The following is a 22,945-nucleotide window of genomic DNA, read 5'->3' as shown; positions in this document are numbered from 1 at the left end:
TTGTTGCTGCGTGCGGGCTTTCTCTAGTTGTGGTGAGCGGGGCCTACTCTTCATTGTGTTGAGCGGGCTTATTGCAGTGGCTTCTCTTGTTGCGGAGCACAAGCTCTAGGCGCGTGGGCTTCAGTAGTTGTGGCACGCGGGCTCAGTAGTGGCTCCCGGGCTCTAGAGCGCAGGCTCAGTAATTGTGGCGCACGGGCTTAGTTGCTCTGCAGCATGTGGGATCTTCCCGGACCAAGGCTCGAACCTGTGTCCCCTGCATTGGCAGGCAGATTCCCAACCACTGCACCACCAGGGAAGTCCCTTTTAAAAAAATAAAAAATAAAAAAATAATTTATTTTTGGCTGCATTGGGTCTTCGTTGTTGGGTCTTCATTGCTGCTTGCGGGCTTTCTGTAGTTGCTGTGAGTGGGGCCTGCTCTTTGTTGTGGTGCACAGGCTTATTGCGGTGGCTTCTCTTGTTTCAGAGCTTAGCTCTAGGCATGCGGACTCAGTAGTTGTGGCTCGTGAGCTCTAGAGCGCAGGCTCAGTAGCTGTGGAGCACGGGCTTAGTTGGTTCGTGGCATGTGGGATCTTCCCGGACCAGGGCTCAAACCCATGTCCCCTGCATTGGCAGGCGGATTCTTAACCACTGTGCCACCAGGGAAGTCCTCCCCCTCATTTTTTTACTCTCATTATTCCAAAGGCCACAGTATGGAACTTGTAACAGTACCCAAACTACACAGTACCCAGAACTTTAATTAATACCTATCATTCTACTCTCATTTCCTGTCCTTCCAGCTTTCTCATACCTCCTATATCTGTTTCAACCTCATGTCCCTAGTTACCCCCACCCCAGCTCCTCCCAGTCTGGCTTCCCTTTCTATTCAGCCTGATCCTCATCGTGCATCCTTTCAGCCACTCTTCTCCTAATACCTACTCCATGTGGATCCTTATAGCTGTTCTCAGCTTCAGCTTCTGCGCCAGATACAGCTTGCGTTTACAGATTGGCGCTACCACAGATTAATTGTCCATTTTGAGCGGGGCCATATCTCATTTCCTTCACCAGCTACTTCAAGCCTTCACCATTTTCCTCAAGCTTCCTACCTGGCCCTGTCTTTCCTTCTTTCTGGAGAGACTTTGTCTTCTACTTCACAGAGAAGATGTAGGCTACCAAGCTTAAATTCTCTTGCCTAACTTCCTCTCTCTGTCAGTCTTTACACCTGCTCTTCCCTTCCATTCTCAAAGGAAAATCATTTCCTTCCTCTCTGTTCGAGGCTTATCATTCCAGCTCTGCTCTAGACCCTTTTCCTATCCTTTCCTTTCTTAGTTGATCAGTTTATCCTTTATTTCCTTGAAGTCTGTAAACATTGTCAAGTAGCTCTCACCTTAAAAACAAGTTTCTCAACCCTCTGTCCTATTGCAGTGACTACCTTGGGTTACTTTTCATTCACTGTCAGATTTTTCCAAAGCCTACAGATTTACTTCCTCTCATCTCCTATTCACTTATCTCACCAGTTATGCCACTGAACCTGCTTTCGATGTATTGGCTTCCTAATTGCTAAAACAAGAGACTCTTGATTTTTCTTCTTTGTATATCTGACACTGTTGGCTACAAATCTTAAAATTCTTTTCTCTTTGGAAACTCCACTCTGGTTTTCCTACCGCTGTGATTATATGCGCTCATTATATTGACAAGTCTCTAATTAACTTTTTAGCCCAGATCTCTTACCTGAGTTCTAGACCCATATTTCCATCACCTACTGTATATTTCTACTTAAATGTCTTACGAGTATCCCCTTCTGGATTTTGTCATTTAATGGCTCTGTTATCCACCCAACCCAAATCTGGATATCATCCTACTGGACCATTCTGTTTCCTAACCAGATTCTAATTATACCATTGATTTTACCTTCTCAAAATTTCCTTAATCTAACCTTCCTCTCCATTCCATACTAAAATCATAGTCATCTGACTCCCTAATTCTTTACCTTTGGTCTTATCATAACGCATTCTTCACAACTACTTCTGGAATGAGCTTTCCAAAAATTCTAACTTTGCTTTTCACTTCCAAGACAAGGCCAAGCTCTTTAGCCTGGCATCCAAGTTTCTCCAGTATGGGGCTTTCTCAGTCCCAGCTCTTACATACTGTACTCCTACCATCCTCTAGACAGGCCAGACTCCTCACAGTCCTCTAATAGGCCAGGCTTATTGGTTTTGTTCTTACACGTGGAATGCCTTCTCTCTTTCCTTGTAAACCATCTATTCATTTTTCAAGATTCAGCTCAAGGATAATCCTTACTTTCAAGATTTTCAACATTATTCCATTCCACCATCCCTCTTGTGGGTCCCTGGGTATCCTATACAGATTTCTATCATTGTACCAATTATATGTCTCTCTCTCCCGCAGTAGTCTATGAGTTTAAGAATAAGGATCATATTGGATTCTTCTTTGTATCCTGGCATTAGCACAGGGCCTGGCATAGGATACTCAAAGGACATTTACTTGAGTGAGTGAGATTTGGACTTGGTGTGGAGCTCTGCTGCTGCAGACAAACCTCAGCCCACCCTAAAGAAATTTAGCGAGGCCCTGGAATCCTCCATTGGCACAGAAAATATCCTGGGTGGGCAGACATGCACAAGTCATATTCCCAAAAGATAGACTGGGAAAATGGGCTTAGATCAGGGGTCCCCAACCCTTGGGCTGGGGACTGGAACTGGTCCACGGCCTGTTAGGAACTGGGCCGCACAGCAGGAGGTGAGCAGCAAGTGAGCAAAGCTTCATGTGGAGCTCCCCATTGCTCGTGTTAACCACCTGAGCCATTCCCCACCCCCCCATCCACCCGTCACCAGTCTGTATGAAAATTGTCTTCCACGAAACCACCAGTCCCTAGTGCCAAAAAGGTTGCGGACCGCTGGCTTAGATGAACAGAGTTATTGCTGCAAGACTCTTCTCATTCATCTCCCCTTCTCTTGGGTGGCTATAGTTTCAACCCCTGGGTTTTCCTGCCCCCTATGTTTGGAGGTGACTTAGCCCTGGCTTCCACCCCTACCCCCCACCCCCAGGCAGGAACCATTGAGGAGAAGATCTTTCAGCGTCAGAGCCACAAGAAGGCACTGAGCAGCTGTGTGGTGGACGAGGAGCAGGATGTGGAGCGGCACTTCTCTCTAGGCGAGTTGAAGGAGCTGTTTACCCTGGATGAGGCTAGCCCCAGTGACACACATGACAGGTGGGTGAAGTGCCCTGCTGGCCATTACCTCTGAACACCCTACACAGCATGGAGATGGGATCTACAGTAACCACAGCTCTGTCCTCTGCCCGCAGGTTGCGCTGCCACCGCTGTGTCAACAACCACCAGGTCTGGCCACCCCCTGATGGTTCTGACTGCACCTCAGACCTGGCTCAGTGGAACCATAGCACTGATAAGCGGGGGCTCAAGGATGAGGTACTCCAGGCTGCCTGGGATGCTGCTTCCACTGCCATCACCTTCGTCTTCCACCAGCATTCCCATGAGGAGCAGCAGGGCCTCCACTGATAACCAGCTGGTCTGGTGTGTAGCTGTTAAGAGGAAGAAGTTGGGGAAAGGGGGCTCCCTGCCCCATAGGGCACTGTTGAATTTTGTTCTCTGAGAGAAAAATCATCAAGAAGGGCTGCATGATGTTTGCCCAAAATTTATTTTATAAGAAAAACTTTTTTGGTTAAAAAAAAGAAAGGAATAAAGGTATGAAAGGGACTGAGGCCTGGGAGCAGCATGGTGAGCCCAGTAGAGGAGAGGCCTGGTAGTGGGCACTCCTACACTTCACTAAAGCCTGGGTAACTGCTTGAGGAGGGAAAGCAGGAACCCTGGGGCAGGGAAGGGGGTGGGGTCTGTCCTCAGTGATTAATGACCACTGTGACCTCCTGGCCCAGGGTACTGAGTAAGGAGCCCAAAGGCTCTAAACCCAGTTGTGGGAATGCCTTTGCTGGGCCCCATCAAGGCGTCCAAGACCTCAGTGCAAGGGCAAAAGGAAGAAAGAGAAAAAAGGTGACAGAAAGAGAAAGATAGAATTGGTGGTTGGGAGTTCTGGGCAGCCCATGCCTCAGCCCCTGCAAGCTGATGGTACTGAGTATGGGCCTGTGAGGCATGGGCCCATCACATGGTGCTGACATAATCTGCGAAGGCTTGGGATGAGTCCCACGAGTCGCTAACCACATGGCAGGTGGCGCGGAGCCGTCGGATGGCTTCCCTGGCTGTGACTGCATCCTGGTCCAGCCAGTTCTGGAAGAGGCGCAGGTGACCAAAGGCCCCACGGCCCCAGCGCTCCAGCCGCTTGGCAAACTCCAGAAGCCCATCTGGCTTGATGCAGTTGGAACTGGTAGGGGTGAGAAGGATTAGACACCCAGGAGTCAACTAATCCCTGGTCTGTGTCCCTGCAGCTCCATCCCTTGTCGTTGCCCTCCCTTCACCTTCCCTACACCCACATGTACCTGATATCCAGCTGACACAGAGAGGAGGATGAATCCTCTGAGAATACATCTGCCAGGGCCAGTAGGCCAGCATTCCCTGGGGAGAAGGGGAGAAATACTCATCACCTCTACCCAAGAACAGGGAACAAGGGTATCCCAACCCAGTTCTGGCTGGGGAGAAGCCCAGACTCCTAAAGCCCCAGCACAACTATATCCCAACCCCCGTCTTCCCAGTGGAGAGGTGTATGCCTTCACCCACTGAATTTCTAGGTCAAAGGACTGGCTCCTTCCCCCTCTCCCTCCTCAGGGCCCTGCCCCCACCCAGGCGGTTCCCTGGCAGCCGGAGGCCCTTCAGTGTGGAGTTGCCCTTCATAGCAGCAACCATCTCAGGCAGAAATTGGGCCGGGCGCTTCTCAAACAGACGGCAGAAGGAGAAGGTAATCTCTGTCAAGAGAAAGTGGAATAAGTTCTGATGGCAGCATGAGAACTGGTGCTGCCCCTCCGGCCCCAGGGCCTTAGCAAGGGGTATATGAGCATTTTACAGAGTCCCAGAAGGAGAAAATAATTTGTCCAAAACCCCAAGCAAGGCTGCAACTAAGTCAGTATTCAAACCAGAGATTGAGCCTACAGGGGAGGCTCTCTGCACAGACCTCCATACACTTCCTTCTATGCAGGGGTGGGCATTAGCTACAAGTCTATGAGGGGGCTCCTGGCAGCACATTTATCCCTTCCCACCACCATCATTTGTCAGCCACTGGAAGGTAAGAAAAACTTTTAGGTGAAGCACTCTCCAAGTGAGTAATTTCCCATGTTTAGTATAGGAAGAGTTGAGTAGGGGACCCTTTAGAAGGAAGGTGATGCAGGTTCTGTGATCATTTTATAGTTGACATAAGGCCAAGAAAAGAACAGTGGCTTGCTCCTTCAGTGAGACCGTGGCAGATCTGCAGTGAGGACCCACGAATGCCCCAGGCTCTGGATGAACTTACCTTGAAGAGTCAGATTCTGGAGCAAAAACAGCACCTCACTCTGACAGTCAGCCAGATTCATGTCGTGGAAGCTCAGCCTTTTCAGAGCTAGGTTGTACTCTGGATCGGGAAAGTTTATGGACCTTAGTGTTCTCAAAGAACAATGCAAAGTCCCCTTCTATTTTCCCTTTACCATTCTAACTGGGTCCTACCTTTGAGTGTCTGCAACACAAGCCCAAAATCTTGGGGAGAGGCAAAGGTGGCACTATCCAGGGACAGCTGCTGCAGAGAACCTGAGGCCTTCAGTACAGAGCAGAGCAGTGGGGCTGGCTGGGCTCCCCGTGGAAATCCCATCTCCAGCTGTTCCAGGCAGTTTTCTGGATATGGTAGGGAGAGAAGATTACAGCTGGCCATTGCTACTTCTCTCCCATTGCAGGTCCCATCCTGTCCTTAAAGGATTCACTGAAAAATCATTTATTCGTCTACTTGTCCTTGAGTGCCTACTATATGCGAGGCAGTATGCTAATATACGATTTAGTCCTTGTCCTTAACGGTGCTTTTAATCCAAGAACACAACTAATCAGACACAAGTAGAGTATGCAGCGTGGTGGCATATGAGACATGCAGGAACTAAGGGGACATACAGCATGGGGACCCAATCTAGTCTAACGGTCAGGTCTGTTTTGGTTCAGACCCCTTTCTGGAGACAGATCTGCCATAGTCACTCCCTACGGGGCTAGTGTTGGTCTGGGATCTATCCAACCCATGGTTATCTTTAAGAACGGGCTCTAAAGGCAACAAATTACAGATAAGCCAGGAATGTGTGGTGACTGGCCTGGATTAGAGATCTTTTGCCTTCCCCACACAAATAGACCTGCACACGTCTGTGGAGATAGACACACGCGCATAGTACTTCACCTGGTATCTCCTCATCCCCAATTATGTGGCTAGGGGGCCCTGCATTCCCTGGTACTGCAGGGTTGTCCCTCTGGCTAGGGTGGTCGACACGAATAGAGAGGACCCGCAACAGGGGCAGGGCTCGCACAATGGCACGTGTCAGCTCCAGGATGGGCAGTGGTGAGAACAGGTCACTGAGATGCAGGGCACGGAGGCGGCATCCAGCCTGGCTTGACAGGGCCCGCAGGCTATCTAGCAGGCGGAAGATATTAGAGCCCAGGCCTATGGCAGGAAAGAGATTGGGTCAGTCATGTGGGAGTATCAGTAGGGGTAATACTCAGATACAACTCCAAATATTTCTGTTGAGAACTACCAAATCTGAGCTTTGGCTCAGATTATTTTAAATCATTCTCAGCTATTCATCCATTGTCTTGCTTTTTCCTCAGGTAACCAGCTTACTGATGCCGCCTCTACTGGGCCATGCCCTCAAACATCAGTCAGGGCAGAGTCACAAAACAGAAGATAGGATGTGGTGGGACAGCATGTGGCTGCTAGCTGATTGATGGGCCCAGACAGCAGCAGAGATCTCTGGACTTTTCCTATAGGTCATGGGGAACATCTGAAAACTAAGCAGGAGAGTGACAGTGATCCAATAGGGAATACTTTTAAATTCATTGGGTGGGAATAGGGCCGAAAACGATAACCACATCCCACAGAAGGGAGTAGGATCCAGAAAGGTTAGGGCAGTTGCTTAATGCCACAGAGCAAATAATTCCTTGGAAGCCACACCTTTATCTCTCCTTGGACTGAGCAGGCTCCTTTTGATTCATTCATTCAACTAAACCTTACCCATGGTAAGCACCTGGTAAGCTTGTTTTTCTGCTAGGTAGTCATGAGCAGCAGATCTTGTTCCTGCCTATACAGCCTGATAACAAAAGCAGATGATGGGAACTGGGGAAGTAGAGTGCTGTGGAAGTAAAAGGATGGGTACTTAACACCCAATTTAGCTTTCGTCAGTAAAGACTCTCTGGCTGAGTCCTAAAGAACATAAAAGAGAGGCTAAAAGGAGGAGGAGTGACTGGCAGAGTGAACTTGGCATATATCAAGACCTGAAGGAGAAAGAGTGGCAGGTTCCAAGAACTGAGAAATACTCAATGTGGCTGGTGTGTAAAGTATGAGGGAGGGACGATTCAACTATAGAGGTAAGCAGGGTAAGAACATGAATGGCCCTCTAAGTAAAAACATACAGTGACAAGAAGCCGTTGAATTTTTAGATGATTGACAGATTTGCAGTTTTGAAAATGCTTGGGTTGCAGTGTAAAAAATGAGTTGTATGGTGTGTATGGAGTCAGAAGGAACTGCTGAAATGGTGAATCCAGATGAGAGGTAATGGTAGTCTGAATTAAGAATGTGGAGATAAATGAATCTGAGAGATTGTACCACCTGGTAGCCAAATATATGTGGCGTAAGAGAATCCAGGCTTTTTTTGAGCAACTGAATCTGTGATGTCACTGAGAACAGAAGGAAGGTCTGTTTAGAAGGAAGAAGACGCATTCAGGTTGGGGAGTGTGGTTTATGAATCCTGTGATATCTAGTTGTCAGATGGATAAATAGGTCTGGAGTTTAGGAGGAGGATCTGGGCTAATGTCATAAAATGGGGGTGTCTTCAGCATAGTTGGTCTTTGAAACGAAGTCCAGTAAGCATGTGTAAACTGGGAGAGTTTTGAGGATCTCTGAACATTAAGAGAGAAGTAATGTCCAGAAAGGGAGGAAAAAAAAACTCAGAAAATTTTGAGGTACTAGAAATGAGACTATTTCACGAAGAAGACAATACTTAATAGCAGATGATGCCGAGAATTAATTTAAGATGACTGAAAGGTATATATTGGACTTAGCAACAAGGATGACGTTGGTCACCTCGAGGTCCTTGATGCAGTAGACAAGGTGGAAGCAAGGCTGGAGTGGCTGTGAGAGAAGAGGGCACAGATGACTCTTAAGGTTGTCTCTGAAGGGCATGGAAGAATAGGACAGTTAATAAATGGAATAGATGGAGGTGGTGGTGGTAGTTTTTGGTGGATACCTGATTGAGAGAAGAGAGGCAGCATTAAGTGGTTTATAAGCATGAGTTCTGGAGCCAGGTTACCTGGGTTTGAATTCTAGCTCTACAATTTACTAACTTATCCTGGGCAAGTCACTTGACCTCAGAATTGTAAGGATTAAATTAGTTAAAGAATATTTAAAGGGGCTTCCCCAGTGGCGCAGTGGTTAAGAATCTGCCTGCCAATGCAGGGCACACGGGTTCAAGCCCTGGTCCGGGAAGATCCCACATGCCGCGGAGCAACTGAGCCCGTGTGCCGCAACTACTGAGCCTGCGCTCTAGAGCCCTCGAGCCACAACTACTGAAGCCTGCGCGCCTAGAGCCCATGCTCCACAACAAGAGAAGCCACTGCAGTGAGAAGCCCTCACACCGCAACAAAGAGTAGCCCCCACTCGCCGCAACAGAGAAAGCCCGCGTGCAGCAATGAAGACCCAATGCAGCCAAAAATAATAAATAAAATAATTAAAAAAAAAGAATATTTAAAATATGCCAGATGCATAGTAGGCAGTATATAAAAGTTAGCTCTTATTGAGGCATTTGAAAAATGTGCTTTCCTAAGGAGTTAAGAGGTTATGTATCCAGAGCACAGGCAGAAGAGTTAGCCTTAGATAGGGCAGCCATTTCTCCCATTGTGATGAAGGAAGAAAGGAAGAGTGCAGGTGTAGGAGTTTCTAGGTTGGTTAACATGTTGAAGGAGTTCATGTGTGATGGCTTCTATTTTCTGTGAAGTAGGTGGTCATCTGCTGAGAGGAAAAGAAGGGTTTGAAGTGGTAGGGTAGGAATGGAACTGATGTTGCAGACAGGGTTCATATGAGGATGATGACCATGAATGTATATAGTAGCACCAATCTGCAGTTGTGTGACTTTCTCTAGCAGTGTTCAGCAACCTAGGCAGATTGCTGGATTTAGCCAGAACTGAAATTTGGCTAGCTGGGCACAACCAGATGGGAAAGAACTGAGGGCTGTTTTGCAGGTTGCTGGTCTGATTTTTTTTTAAAAAAGGTATCCCACACCTTTTTATATAGCTGCTTTGGTATGATTAGTGAGATCCAACCTCAGTCCTGGTTGGCCCTGTATACACTATATTCTCCCACCTGTCCTTGGTTTGCCTACCATATCTAAGGTAGACTCATTCTTCAGATTCTCATTGTCCCTCAGGAACCCCTGCTTCCAACTAAATCAAGCCTGTAGACCTTGTGTTCATCTTCTCTAGCACCGACAGTCTGCCACTACATCATGTGTGTGCCTTCTGCCTCCCTGTGAGGAGGCAGCTTCCTGATCATACCCCCTATTCCCCTCCACAGGGTTGGGCACACAGCTGGTGCTGCTGGGAGACCCAACCCCTGCCCCTCCAGGGCACTCACCATTATAGGAGAGTGTGAGGCTCTCCAGAGACACCCAGGAGCTCAGCAGGTGGCACAGTGTCAGAGCCGCCTCTGTGGAGAGTGGAACCGTGAAGAGCTCCAAGGTGGAAATGCTGCGGAATCTTTGGGAGGCCTCCAGTGCTGGAAGCCCCAGGCAACTGGGATCTGATCCATCCAGTGCTCCACAAGCCACTTCCCCGATCTCCATCTCTTCCCCATCCTCTTTCTCACCCGCCACAATGAAAACAAAGTCATATAGGTCTTCAGATTCAGCACCAGACCCCTGACGGGTGCGAGCACCCTTCTTCCCTGCAGCTCGCTTAAAACGCTTTAGGGGCTTAGGCTGTGGGGCTGAGCTAGCTGGAGCCCGTTTAGATGAGGATGTGGAAGAAGAAGCAGAGGCAGAGGAGGTGGTGGCTGGAGCAGAGGGTGGGCGTTTGGTGCCAGGAGCCTCATGGGAAGTGGCTGGAGGGAGCGGCTCCCTCTTAGGGTCTGTCCCGCCTGCTGTCAGGCTCTCCTGTGTGCTCCGGCGTGTTACCCGAGCGGCAGGTGCACCTCTGGCCGTCTGCTTGGCTTCACTCTTCCGCCGGGAGGCCATCAGGGCTGCAGCACATCGCTCAGCAGCATCCCGGCGAGGCCGGCGTGAGCCCAGCAGGAGGGACCCTTCATCTCGGGATGGGGCCCGGCCTCGGGAGGCCTCTCCACAGAGGCGGCAGGGTGGGCCACCGGGGCCTGGCTGCCAGAAGCCAGCACTCATGGTGAGGATAAGAATGAAAAGGGCTGACTCAGGTACAGGCCAGGAGTACAGCGACACCTGGCTGACAGCCCCATGGTGAATAAGCTGATGCAACAGCTGCCGAAGTGACTGCTGAGCAGCCACATCAGAGAAAAGCAGGTGGCGGAACTTGAGGGTGTGCAGGGAACTGGCCAGGGTCTCCAGAACCCTGCGATTGGGCTCAGCCACCAGCTCAGTCGCACCCTGCAGCATGTTGCAGATGGTGAGCTGCCGGACATGGCGGGAGCTATGCAGGAGAGGTGAGAAGCGCTGGTCACAAAGACGCCTGTCAGAAGACACATCAATGGTCCCACGTAGAACATGGGAAAAAAAGGCCTCCATAAACTTGGCTCGCCAACAGGTCACGCTCTGAAAGCAGAGAACATTCCAGACAGCTGTGATACTAAGTGCTACCCATGGAACCCAGTTTCCTTCCTTCCAATAGCTAGCTGTTTACCGAGCCAGGTAACATTCTAAATAATGTATGCAAGTTCATTTAATCCTCACATCTTTGAGGTATATATTACTATTAGATCCATTTTACAGGTAAGAAAACCAAGGCACAAATGTTATTGCCTGTGGTTACACAGTTAAGGGGCAGGATTAGGATCTGAACCCAGGAGGGAATTCCCTGGTGATTCAGTGGTTAGGACTCTGAGCTCTCACTTCTGAGGGCCCAGGTTCAATCCCTGGTCGGGGAACCAAGATCCCACAAGCCACACGGCATAGCCAAAAAAAAAAAAAGGATTGGAACCCAGGAAATTTGGTTCCAGAGACTATTACTATAGTGCCTCCCAAGTGAAACATTCAACCCTGTAAGTTCTTCCACACTTGTTTTTAGAACCTGATCCTAACTTTCCATTCTTAACGCTACCACCTTTGTTCAGACCCTTATCACCTAACACCTGGCTACTTCATTAGCTTCCTGATTCCTCTGCTTGTTCCCCTTCCCAAACTTTTGCACAAGTCCACTGGGTTCATCTTTGTATTAAAAAACAAAACTCTGATTACATTATTCTCCTTTAAAACCCCTAATGTCTCCCCACTGCTTAGGGGATCAGTGCTGCAACACATTTGAAGTTCCTCAGACTGGCAGGGAAAGCTGTCCACAATATAGCCTCTGCCTACCTGAGAAGCTTTATCTGCCACACCTTGCTCATGAATGCTTTGCTCTGGCGAAACTGGTCACCTCACTGACCCAAACGTGCCTTCTTTTTCCTTTCCTACCTCTGCCAGAAATGCTCTCCATTGCCAGATCAAATAGACTTCATGAAGACCTACCAACATTTTGCTCTTTGAGGCTGTTGGTCTCATTGAGTGTCTGCCCCACTTTCTACCCCTCCCCCCTACCTCTCATGTTGGTACTCTGATACTGACTACTCAGGTCTTAGATGTTGGTACATATGTCTCATGGTGTTGAGTCTCTTCTTGTATACACATCTCATCCCAACCAGATTAGAAATTCCTGGAGAGGAGGCAGCAACTAGAAAACTAGTGCCTTAGTTTTCTCCAAGGCAATACTTTGCTTTGATGGGTATGAGATTTCATCAGGCTATTCTGATACATTTAGAAGAACTGAACACAAGTGATTTTTTTTTTCCACAAGTGATTTTTAAGCTTTGATATACATCAGAATTTACTGTGGAGCTTTTTCCCAAAATTCATATGCCATGTACCCAGACTTGGTGATTATATTATGTTACATCTGAGGTAAGGTCCATGCATCTTTATTTTTTAAACCTTCCCCAGATGATTCTGATGTATATATCAGAGATTAGGAATTACTGCTACCTACCCCCAAAGGACACATTGAGACAAATATTGATATTTCTCTAAGTATTTCTCTAAGTCCCCATTCTCTCCTAAGGTGCATAGAAAGTCTGATGACTTTCATAAAAGTGCCAGCTCTGCCACTATACTCTGGACCTCTTGAAACCTCTTTATTCATCTGTAAAATGTGGATAATATCACCTGCTTCACAGGTTTGTTGTGAAGATCAAATGAGACAGTGCAAGTTTAAAGCACCTTGTAAACTGTAAAATACAAAATGTAACTTCTGTTAATGATAATAATTACCCCACATGGGAAATGTGAAATGGACTGGATGGAGGCAGAGCCTGTTAAGCAGGGTGCTTATTCAACCTGAAGGTGGTGGGGCCTGAGGTTCCCAAAGGCTAAAAATAAGATACTTCCTTTGGTATCTACCCTGCCTCCGTGCATTCCCTCATACCAGATTGACCCTCAGTTTACATGAGGTTCTTGGCAGGCAGGAGGTGGGCCCCTATTCTCAGGCAAAAGTGTCATTCCTTTTGCCCTAGCTATTCCCCAAGACCCTGCTGTGGTAATAATTAGGAACGACTTCATGTTTAAGCTAACTGCATGGCACAACAAGTGAGAAAGGCCCCTCCAGCAGCAGTGTGGGGGCCTGAGGGCAGCAGAAAAAAATACCTGGCAACCAAATCTCTACTCAGCCTTAAGTGGAAGCTAAGAGGGTATTCCTGAATCCTTTAATCCTGCCTCATTCTAGCACTTTTTTCACACATTTGCTGGCCCACACAGCCTTGAAAAATACTTGCAGGTATCCCTAGCAAGGCTTCAACTTCACAAGTGAAATAGATGGTTACCATGAGATCTGGGCCTAAAATATGGACAAATATGTGAACGTGAACCAAGATATTGTGGCTGTTTCCGACTATAAGGCATGTGGAATATGAACTTTAGATAACTAAATACTTGGGTTTTTCAGACATTTTATTGGTTTACAAAGACAATAGGAGAGAATATTTGAAATTGGAACACCCCAGACCTGTGATAACCACAGTGAAAGCAGCATGACATAGTGATTAAGAGCATGCACTCCAGAGCCAGACTGCCTCAACTTGAATGTCCGGTCAGCCATTCATGAACTGTCACCTTAGGTAAGTCACTTTTCCTCTTTCTGCCTCAGTTTCATCATCTGTAAACTGAGGAAGAAAACTATACCTACATGACAGAGTTGTTGTGAAAATTAAATGAGTATGTAAAATTAGTTGACTATTGCAATGGCTTCTTTCTCATGAATTAATGCATAAGCAGATAGCAATTCACTGCATTTTATTCCATCACCACCTTGTAGAAGATTCTATGCTAAAACTTCAAAGCTGAAAAATACCTGAGAGATCTAGTCCAAACCACTCATTTTGTGGACCTGTACACTATAGTTCATACACTATAGTTCAGACAATGCAAAGTGTTTTAAATACTTTCTTTTGGGGGAGAGTAGGGGAAATAAGGCACCACCAAAGAGGTGACATGACATTTGCTTACCAACACAATCAGTCCTTGGCCCATCCACAACGGGCTGGCAGCTCAGGTACTGGTAGGGAAGGAAGAAGTGTGTACAAACTAGGGAGAGCTAAATATTTTCTTGTACTAAACTGTTAGAGCCTGCAAATGCTCATAAACTATATATCATCCACTGTTTTTCTGATAACAGAAATATTGTTTGTGGAACTATAAGGAAGCAAATCAAAAATCATGTGTAAACCAACTTTTTGGAGTGTATATGTATATGTGATGAGCTATAGGTATTTGTGTTTATAACACTGAGACAATTCTGAACAGTTTCAAATGCTGGGCTTTTTTTTTAAACATTACATATCACCACATCATTAAACATTTTTACCACCACGTATTTAAATATTTTTAGAATGACTTTATTAATATTTTGAAAATATGGATGTACTATATTTAATAATTTCTATATTATAGAATACTTAAATTGTTTCTAGCTTTTTATATTAAACTTTGCTGTAATGAACATCTGGAAATAAATCTTCACGAGTATCTCAATTTTATATACCATAAGATATATACTTCTTAAAATTTCTAGTTGAAGAATTTGAATATTTTAAAGACTCTTGACAATTATCACCAGATTGCCCACCAAGAAAGTTGTAACATTTCTGCTCCCACCACCAGCATATTAAAATGCAAGTCCTACCCACCCCTGGAATTATCTTTTAAAACAAAACCAAATTAAAACAATACTTCACTAATTTAAGAGGTATAATTTTACTTTCCCATTTTTTTATTATTAATGAGATTGAACATTTTTTACTTTACTGGAGATTTTTGTATATTTTGAAACTTGTCCAAATCTGTATTCATTTTATTCTACTGTTCACCTGTCTTATCTTCTGTATCCTTTTATATTGCAAATATTGTTGCAAACATTCTTTTACGTGCCTTTTAAATTGTATTTATAGTGTTGGCATTTTATGTGGCCAGATGTGTCCATATTTTCTTTTTTGGTTCTGCCTATTTACTAGTACTCTCCACCCTGAGATTAGATAACCAGTCACCTTTATTCTTTTTTAAAACTGTTTTGTGCTTTTACTTTTTACAATGTAATCTTTAATCTATATAGAAATTGAGTATATTGTAAAGTGAGGCTCTAACTTTATTTTTTCCAAATGGTTAACCAGTTACTAGAGAACCACTGATTGAATAATCCTTCATTTCCCCATTGCTTTGTCTCCAGAATATCTATTTTATTCTGCAGATCTCTTAATACACATATACACTAGTACTACACAGTCTGAAACACTATTGCTCCATAAGCAACCAGGTACTCTATCTTGCTCACCACTATATACCTAGAACCTAGCATAGTGCCTGGAACTGAATAATCACTCAATAACTGTCTGAATTATGAATGAAGTGAAGGTTACTGTTATGCAAAAGTGGGAAGTGGAAGCAGACACCCTCTGGAATGGATATGATGCTCCAAGTCAGGACTTCTGCGTAGGTGACTGTTAGGCCACCAGGCCTGGGGCTTCCTATATATTCTGAAATACTCTGAGACAAGGAAACAGATAACAAATAGACATTCCTTCCCAGGAAGCTTGAGATAATGGTGGAAAAAGCTTTCTCAAAGAGAAAGATATTACAGTCTCCATCACCTGTTAGTCAACCATACTACTTGGGAGACACTGTGACAAAGTGAATCTCATGTTTCTTTAAAGGTTGCAGGAAGCTGTTGCCGTTTCTTAACATTCTTGTGTCCACTTCCCTTCCTCATAAGGCCTAACTCCTATACATAATGCCTGATAATTTCATTGGGCCTCAATGTCATTATGCTGAACTCCAGGGGCTGCATCTACATCTAGAAGTGGAAAAGCTGAAGGATATGGAGCTGAATGTTATTACTGAACCTAGTGTATCCCCACAAAATAAATCTCCCATTTCTGATAAAAGCTTGTTCTCTTGTCATTGGGCCTCATTCACTATATAAAGCCCAGTTCAAATACTACTTCCTAGGAAAGAATTTCTTACTCCCTTTTCCTTCAACCTTCTCGCTACACTCGATCATACCACTTGGCCTACCATACATGATGTATTTGTTTGCAGATTTCGCCACTAAACTGACAGTTCCTCAAGATTAGGGATTGTGTCTGTATCTCTAATATTCAGCATAAGATGTGGTATGTGGTAAGTCTGAGTAAATGTTTATTGAACTCAATCTGTCCTGTCACCGAATTATGGAGCAGTAAAAGGAATTCTGTTTAAATGAGAGCTCCAGTGAGTTATATTTGAACCAATGAATAATAGAATCTTATTATTCTAAGGGCTAAGAGGACCCCTAAAAGTATCTTGTCCAATATCTCCAACAATGCCAAACTTCTTCTATTGATACAGTACCCTTGTGTCAGGTGGGGTTATCCAGACTCTATTAAACACTTAGTGATGGGAAGCTTATTACCTCTGGAATTAGCTTGTTTCATCACCAATAACCTCAGAGTTTAAAAATTCTACAGTTTAGCAAAAATTTATCCTCCTTTAGCTTCCACCCAGAACAAGTCTGTTAATCCCTCTTTCAAATATTTCAAGACAGTTCATGTTCCCCAAGTCTTCTCTTTTTCAGGAAAAACATCTCCAGTCTTCCAAATGTGACTCACATGATGTGGCTTTGACTTCTTTCTCCATACTCCAGGGATAGCCTGACCACTGCAGAGTCAAGCAGGTCTATCATCCCCCTTGTCTTTCAGTCTACATTATAGTTACATTAGTTCACACAGCTCAGGATATAGTCATTATATGAGTGGCTTTAGCACAATGTAGACTAAACCCCCTTAATCTTTTTTATTCTAGCTGCTGCTGAGCCAGACCCCTCCACCCACTACCCTGAGGTCATGCAATTAGAATTTTTTAGACTCAAGTGGAGAGTTGGTTTATTCTGCTAACTTTCATCTTGTTAGGTTTGACCATTGCTCCAGCCCTGTCAAGATCTGAATCCAGGTTCTGCCATCCATTGTGATCACTACCTTTCCCTGTTTTGTGTCACCTGCAAACATGGTGAACAAGCAAGTCAGTGACAAATGTCAAATGAAAAGAACTTCGTGACAAGCCATCAGAGACCTCTTCCCAAATTCATTCCATGCCTGCCCCTGCACTTTACCAGTACCCAGCTTGTGTTTGTGTGCTATTCCTGCTTTCACTGTGCAAAGTCAGGCCAGAGTTCTACCTGGTGCCTTAACTTACTTCCAAACTGGAAGGCCTTGTCTTCATCAGCTCATCCCATAGTCGGCGCCAAATGGCCTGAGTGGAGAGGCCTGTAGAGAGAAATATCACATTTACTTGGCTGCTCCTTGGTCTCCATGAGTGAAGTACATCAGCCTTTTAATGTCCTTTTCTAGGTTCACAGGAGCAACATGGCAGAGTGGTAAAGAGCACTGGCTCTAACGACAGACTGCCTGGCTTCAAATATCAGCAAACCATAGTCTAGCAGTGTAACCTTGGGCAAGATACTTAATTTTTCTGTACCTCAGTTTCCTTATCTATAAAATGTAGCTGTTAATAGCAATTTCACAGAGTTGTTGAAAATATTAAATGAGTTTCCCCAGGTAAAGTGCCTAAGACAGTGCTTGGAACAGGGTTAGTTAGATGAATGTTAGCTATTAACAGATGTGTCCAATGAGGGGTTTGGGAGGCAGCTTGATAAATTAGAAAAACTAATTCAGAAGATTCAAAAGGGGCTTCCCTGGTGGCGCAGTAGTTGGGAGTCCGCCTGCCGATGCGGGGGACGTGGGTTCATGCCCCGGTCTGGGAAGATCCCATGTGCCGCGGAGCGGCTGGGCCCGGGAAGCATGGCCGCTGAGCCTGCGTGTCCGGAGCCTGTGCTCCGCAACGGGAGAGGCCGCGGCGGTGAGAGGCCCGCGTACCGCAAAAAAAAAAAAAAAAAAAAAGAGATTCAAAAGATCTGGGTTCGGGACTTCCCTGGTGCTCCAGTGGTAAAGAATTCTCCTTACAATGCAATGGACACGGGTTCGATCCCTGGTCAGAGAACTAAGGTCCCGCGTGCTGTGGGGCAACTAAGCCCGCGTGCCACAACTACTGAGCTCGCACGCCTCAACTAGAGGGCCCTCATGCCACAAACTACAGAGCCCACGCGCTCTGGAACCTGCACGCCACAACTCTGGAGCCCACATGCCCTGGAGCCTGCATGCCACAACTAGAGAAGAGAAAACCCACATGCCACAACTAGAGAGAAGCCCGGGCGCCGCAGTGAAAGATTCTGCATGCCTCAATGAAGATCCCGCGTGCTGCAACTAAGACTCAATGCAGCCAAAAATAAATAAATAATGAATTTAAAAAAATACATTGTCGTAACTGAAGTTTATTTAAAAAAAAAAAAGATCTGGGGCTTCCCTGGTGGCGCAGTGGTTAAAAATCCGCCTGCCAATGCAGGGGACACAGGGTTCGAGCTCTGGTCCAGGAAGATCCCACATGGTGCAGAGCAATTAAGTCCGTGTGCCACAACTACTGAGTCTATGCTCTAGAGCCCACAAGCCACAACTACTGAGCCCGTGAGCTACAACTACTGAAGCCCATGTGCCTAGAGCCCGTGCTCTGTAACAAGAGAAGCCACTGCAATGAGAAGCCCGTGCACCACAACTACAGAAAGCCCGTGTGCAGCAACGAAGACCCAATGCAGCCAAAAATAAATAAATTAATTAAAAAAAATAACTTAAAAAAAAGAAGATCTGTGTTCAGGAATTCCCTGGCTGTCCAGTGGTTAGGATTTGCTGCTTTCACTGCCGGAGCCTGGGTTCAATCCCTGGTCGGGGAACTAAGATCCTGCAAAAGGTCTGGGTTCTATTTGGCTTTGCTATTAATTGTTGTGTGCCTGTGGTTTCTTTTTTATTAGTATAATAGGGATCACATACTTGTTTTGTGTTTCACAGGACATTGAGAAATCAGATAAGAAAATAGGCGTGAGGGTACTTTTGAAAAGCATGAAGTTCTATGCAGGTATCAGGTGTAATATTTACCTGAAGAACATCATGGTGCCTTGCTTACAATCAGTGACTGAAAAAAAGACAGAAAAACACTCACCTTTCTTGAGGGCAGTTTCCTCAATCCTCTCCAAGTAATATATATTGAGCAGAGGTAAGATGCTTTGAAGTATTGGGCCTGGGAGGGCTACAAAAACCAAACATAAAATTTACTTTTTTCTCCCAGAGTTGCAAGCATTATTTATCCTACTGGAAAGGAAAACAGAAGGGCAAGACTTCTCACTTGACGAGTGGAACTTATAGAAGCTAACCTAAGTTTAATTCAAACTCTGGTCCACTTATCTTCAGCCACTTAGTTGGCAGCTGGAATTTCAGGGGCATGCATGTCTTCAAGGGTGAGATAATCCCACAAAGCAAGCTGATAGGCTCATTTAGGAGCTGGCAGTTCACTTCTGCCCAAGCCTAATGGACCATTCCTCATTTAAAAGGTCCTTTTGAGTATGTGTGATTTTAAAAAATCACATAATTTTTCATAATCTGGGCCCTACTAACTTCTCCAGCTCCCTGCTTTGCCTCCTACACTTCAGCCATAATAAACTACTTTTTTCAGTTACCTAACTCCCTGCTTTCTGCCTGTGCCTTTGTCATGCTGTTCTCTCCACTGGGAATGTTCTTGCCATTTTCAGCATATCAATTACTCATCTTTCACGTATCACATGCCCTTTATTAAGCCTTTCCTGAAATCCCTTCCCAGTCTTCCAAACTGGCCACTTCCATCCTTTGGGCTCCCACTATACCCTGAACTAGCACTTTCCTATGAAGAATAGAAATAATTAGGCTCTATACTCTTAATTCAATATATCTTAAAAACAAAACTTGCTCTTGCTAACTTCCCTAGATCTGAGAGGCATTACAGTATTGTGGCTAAATGGTTTAATCTCTAGATTGGACAAAACTGGGTGAAATCCTGATTGTACCACTTAATTATGAATTCATGGACAAATTAATGTCTTTGAGCCTCAGTTTCCTCAATTTTAAAATTGAGATAATAATAACTACCTCTTAAGATTGTTGTGAAAATTAAAGGAGACCATGCTCATAATCTTTTGAAGACTATGCCTGTCCATAATCTCACTAAATTTTAGCTATTATTATTCTTATCCTGTCAAAAGCATCTCTGTCCTGCCAAGAACAAGTCTTAAGATCATGATACTTGAGAAAATTCTTTCAAAACTTACATTCCAGGATCTCCTTTTATCTTTACTTATGCAATAACTGAGTCTAGATATCCAAGAGCCTAGTACAATTCTTTCTACATAGTAGGTACTCAATGTACCTGCTGAAGAAAAGCATTAATTCCCTATGCTATTATACTAATGTAGTCACTCTACTGCATTCAAAATAAAGTCCAAGTTCCATATCCTGGCATTCAAGGTATAACATACCTATTTTATTCCTCATTATATCCTTTCCTGCTGCCTTTACTCATTTTCCCCTCTTCTCTCTCTACACAAAGAAAAGCTAGTGCACTACTTCCAGGAAGCCTTTCCTGGCTGTTAGCCCACACTGAGACCTTCCTCCAAAATAGCATTGCTTAGCAGGCCTCTTACTTGGCCCTTCTAAGAGACCTAGCTTGATTCTGTGTGACTGTCCACCTGGGCTAGGCCCATAGGAGCTCTTCCTCCTCTGTCCATAATGCTCCCCTGTTTAGCCATCCCCTCTCACAGCCACAGGGATTCTCATCCCGTTATTCACAAACTCCTCTGTACCTTTCTCCATTCTTCTTAAGCCAGGCTCTTCCTTGCTTCTTTCCAGCCCACATCGTCAATGCTTCCCCTTCCCAACTTTGGGCCTCCACCCCCAGTCCTCTGCCCTGGTAGCCAGGTTTAGCATTCTGGAAGGTCCCGGCTGACACTGCCAGATCCACTGTACCTTCTTCCACATTCCCCAGGATTTTTCTGAGCCTCCTGCAGAGATCCACTGAGACTCTTCTCCCATTGCCCATGAGTCAGCCTGACTCTACTCTTTTAGCTGTTGGTCCAGGGCCTCCACAATCCCCTCCCCCTCACTAGGCCTGAGGACTTCTAACAGTCTTCCCCCAGCAGACAAGGCACTTGGGCCTCTTCAGGATCCGTCCCCACCACCACCACCACCAAGGGCCTTCCTCCATCCCTGGACCTCCTTAACCACTCCACAGCTTTGGGGCTCATTCCTGGAGGCCCAACCCCCCAAACGCCAGGGCCTTTTCTCCACATCGGCCTCCTCACGCGTGTAACCCAAACCCCCATCCCAGGACATCAAGCCCCGACTCCTGACCTTACACGGGCCTTCCTCCTCGCAAAAGCACCACCACCACCATTCCTGAGGCCTACTCTAGACACCCCCCCCCAAGGCCCAGGGCCTCCTCTCCTGCCACCCCCTCCCCCTCCCCGGGCCCTCGGCCTGGCCTGCCATCTCCTCACCCAACTTCAGCCCTGGCCTCCGGGCCCCACCCCCTCACACCAGCAGTCAGTCAGGCCCAAGGCCTCCCTCCGTCCCGTGCGGGCAGGCCTACCCCCAGACCTCTCACTTTCCTCTCTTTCACTCTCACCGTCGGTGCCCAGGTCGCTCACCCGCGCTTTCCTCCTCAGCTGCCAGACTGCGACCAGCGGTACCCACCCCACGGCCCGGCCTCCTCGTGCCCATCCGCCCGCAGGCCTCCCTCCTCCGTTACCCGGCCCACCCCGCCGCCGTATTCCCAGGCCCCCCGGCCGGGCTAGTCGGCTCACCCTCCCAGGCCCTCATCCCAGCGCCCTAGGCCGCCCGCCTGTGCTTCTCAGCCTGGGCGCCCTCAACCCAGGCCGGGCCTGGCGGTCTCGGCCGCTCTCAGGCCCGGGCCTCCTTTCACTCCACTCGGACCCAGGCCTCCTAGCGGCGCCGCGCCCCCTCCCAGTTCGGGATCCCCGGGCCGTCGCCCCGCCTGGGGCCTCCGTGGCCCTTCCCGCCTGTCCGTCATTCGCGCCTCCGTCGATTGCTGATCCTCTCCCGGCCTCCCTTCACCCGCTCTCTGGCCCTTCCTCGCCGCTCCGGCCAATCCGAGCGGCCTCCGGCGCTCCGTGCCCTGCCCGTCAGTCCGTCGCTCAGTCAGTTTGGCATCCGAGGCCCTGGCCGTCTGTTCGCTCCCTCCAGCCCCGGGCCGTCAGACAGGCCTCGGCGCCCCGAGCCTTTCAGCCTCTCTGGCAGCCCCATCCCCTCGCTCTCCAGTCCACTGGCTGCCCTCGCTCAGCAGCTTGGCCTCCGGAGTCTCGGCCCCCGCGGTCTGTCAGGCAGACGCCGGAGGCCCCGCGCCGTCAGTCTGGTTAGGTGGCCCCGGGCCGGGCCTCCGGGCCTCCTGGCCTCCGTCCGGGCCTCGCAACCTCGGCCCCCGCCCCCAAGCAGAAGGGCCATCCCTGACCGTCCGTTAGACATCCGAGACTCCTCAGCCCGGCCCAGCCCGAGTGTCACTTCGGAGCCCACAGCCCGGCTAGTCAGTCCTGCCTCTGTCGCCCGGCCCGCTTCGCCCCAGACCGGGCCTCCTGGCCTCGCCCCCCGCGCCCCCCGGCCAGGCCGCGGTGCGGGTCCACCTGCCGGTTTGGTCTCCGCCTTTACTGTGCCCAGTCCTGTCAGTCACGGAATTCATGCTCCGACCCAAAGGTCTGGCTTCCAGTGCCCCGGGCTGGGCCTTGCTCCAGGCCTCCCGGCCTCGCCCCCCGCGCCCCCCGGCCGCTGGGCCGTCTCCGCTCGTTGCCAGAGGTAGCCCCTCACCCCGCGACTTACCCCACACCCCGCTTTCCAGAACCCCCATATGGGCGCTCACCGCCCGCCCGCACAGCTCGAACAGGGCGGGGGGAGCGCTGGGGCCCGAGGCCGAGCTCTTCGCTGGCGCCGCCTCCCGGGACGTGGCCTCCATGGTCGTTGCCGCCGCTACCTCACAGAACCAGCAACTCCGGGCGCGCCAGGCCTCGGGCGCCGCCATCTTGGGGAGGTGCGCGAGCCCGAGAGTAGCATTCGCGGGCCGCCATCTTGAAAAGGTCAGCAGTTAGGACGGTTCCATCAGCGATGTGGGGAAGACTGGGAATTGCGCTAAAGGAACATCGAATACTTCTGCATACTTTCCCAGTCTCTTAGAA

General features: G+C 47.6%; 2 protein-coding genes across 8 annotated transcripts in view; one reads left to right on the top strand and one right to left on the bottom strand.

Moving 5' to 3' along the window:
* The window catches only part of RAD54L (RAD54 like), a 31,892-nt gene extending 22,145 nt beyond the window's left edge, over positions 1 to 9,747 (top strand). For 3 of the 5 annotated variants that reach the window (XM_033416496.2, XM_004285762.4, XM_033416499.2), the window contains 2 exons: positions 3,042 to 3,205; positions 3,301 to 3,638. In XM_033416496.2, coding sequence (XP_033272387.1) covers positions 3,042 to 3,205; positions 3,301 to 3,511 — 375 coding nt within the window. In that variant the 3' untranslated portion in view covers positions 3,512 to 3,638. Of the gene's footprint in view, positions 1 to 3,041; positions 3,206 to 3,300; positions 3,639 to 4,729; positions 4,860 to 6,730 lie in introns of those variants that run through there. The other 2 variants (XM_033416498.2, XM_033416497.2) reach the window with 2 other exon arrangements.
* Positions 3,632 to 22,844, bottom strand: LRRC41 (leucine rich repeat containing 41). 3 transcript variants are annotated; one of them, XM_004285763.4, is made up of 10 exons: positions 22,593 to 22,844; positions 18,898 to 18,984; positions 17,044 to 17,114; positions 9,747 to 10,890; positions 6,306 to 6,566; positions 5,600 to 5,764; positions 5,409 to 5,507; positions 4,744 to 4,866; positions 4,444 to 4,519; positions 3,632 to 4,328 (listed from the first exon to the last, which is right to left on the bottom strand). In XM_004285763.4, exons 1-10 carry the CDS (start codon positions 22,789 to 22,791, stop codon positions 4,109 to 4,111), a joined length of 2,445 nt encoding a protein of 814 aa, XP_004285811.3. In that variant the 5' UTR covers positions 22,792 to 22,844; the 3' UTR covers positions 3,632 to 4,108. The 3 variants fall into 3 exon arrangements, with proteins under 3 accessions (XP_004285811.3, XP_033272384.1, XP_033272385.1); XM_033416493.2 differs by lacking the exon at positions 4,744 to 4,866 and having other exon boundaries at positions 22,593 to 22,806; XM_033416494.2 differs by lacking the exon at positions 6,306 to 6,566 and having other exon boundaries at positions 22,593 to 22,806.
* Between the last annotated feature and the right edge of the window lie 101 nt (positions 22,845 to 22,945).

The sequence above is a fragment of the Orcinus orca genome, chromosome 1 (genome assembly GCF_937001465.1).
Source record: "Orcinus orca chromosome 1, mOrcOrc1.1, whole genome shotgun sequence".
In the NCBI taxonomy this organism is placed as follows: Eukaryota; Metazoa; Chordata; class Mammalia; order Artiodactyla; family Delphinidae; genus Orcinus; species Orcinus orca.
The sequence above is the reverse complement of the archived record's forward strand: the minus strand, read 5'-3'. Positions and strand labels throughout refer to the sequence as shown.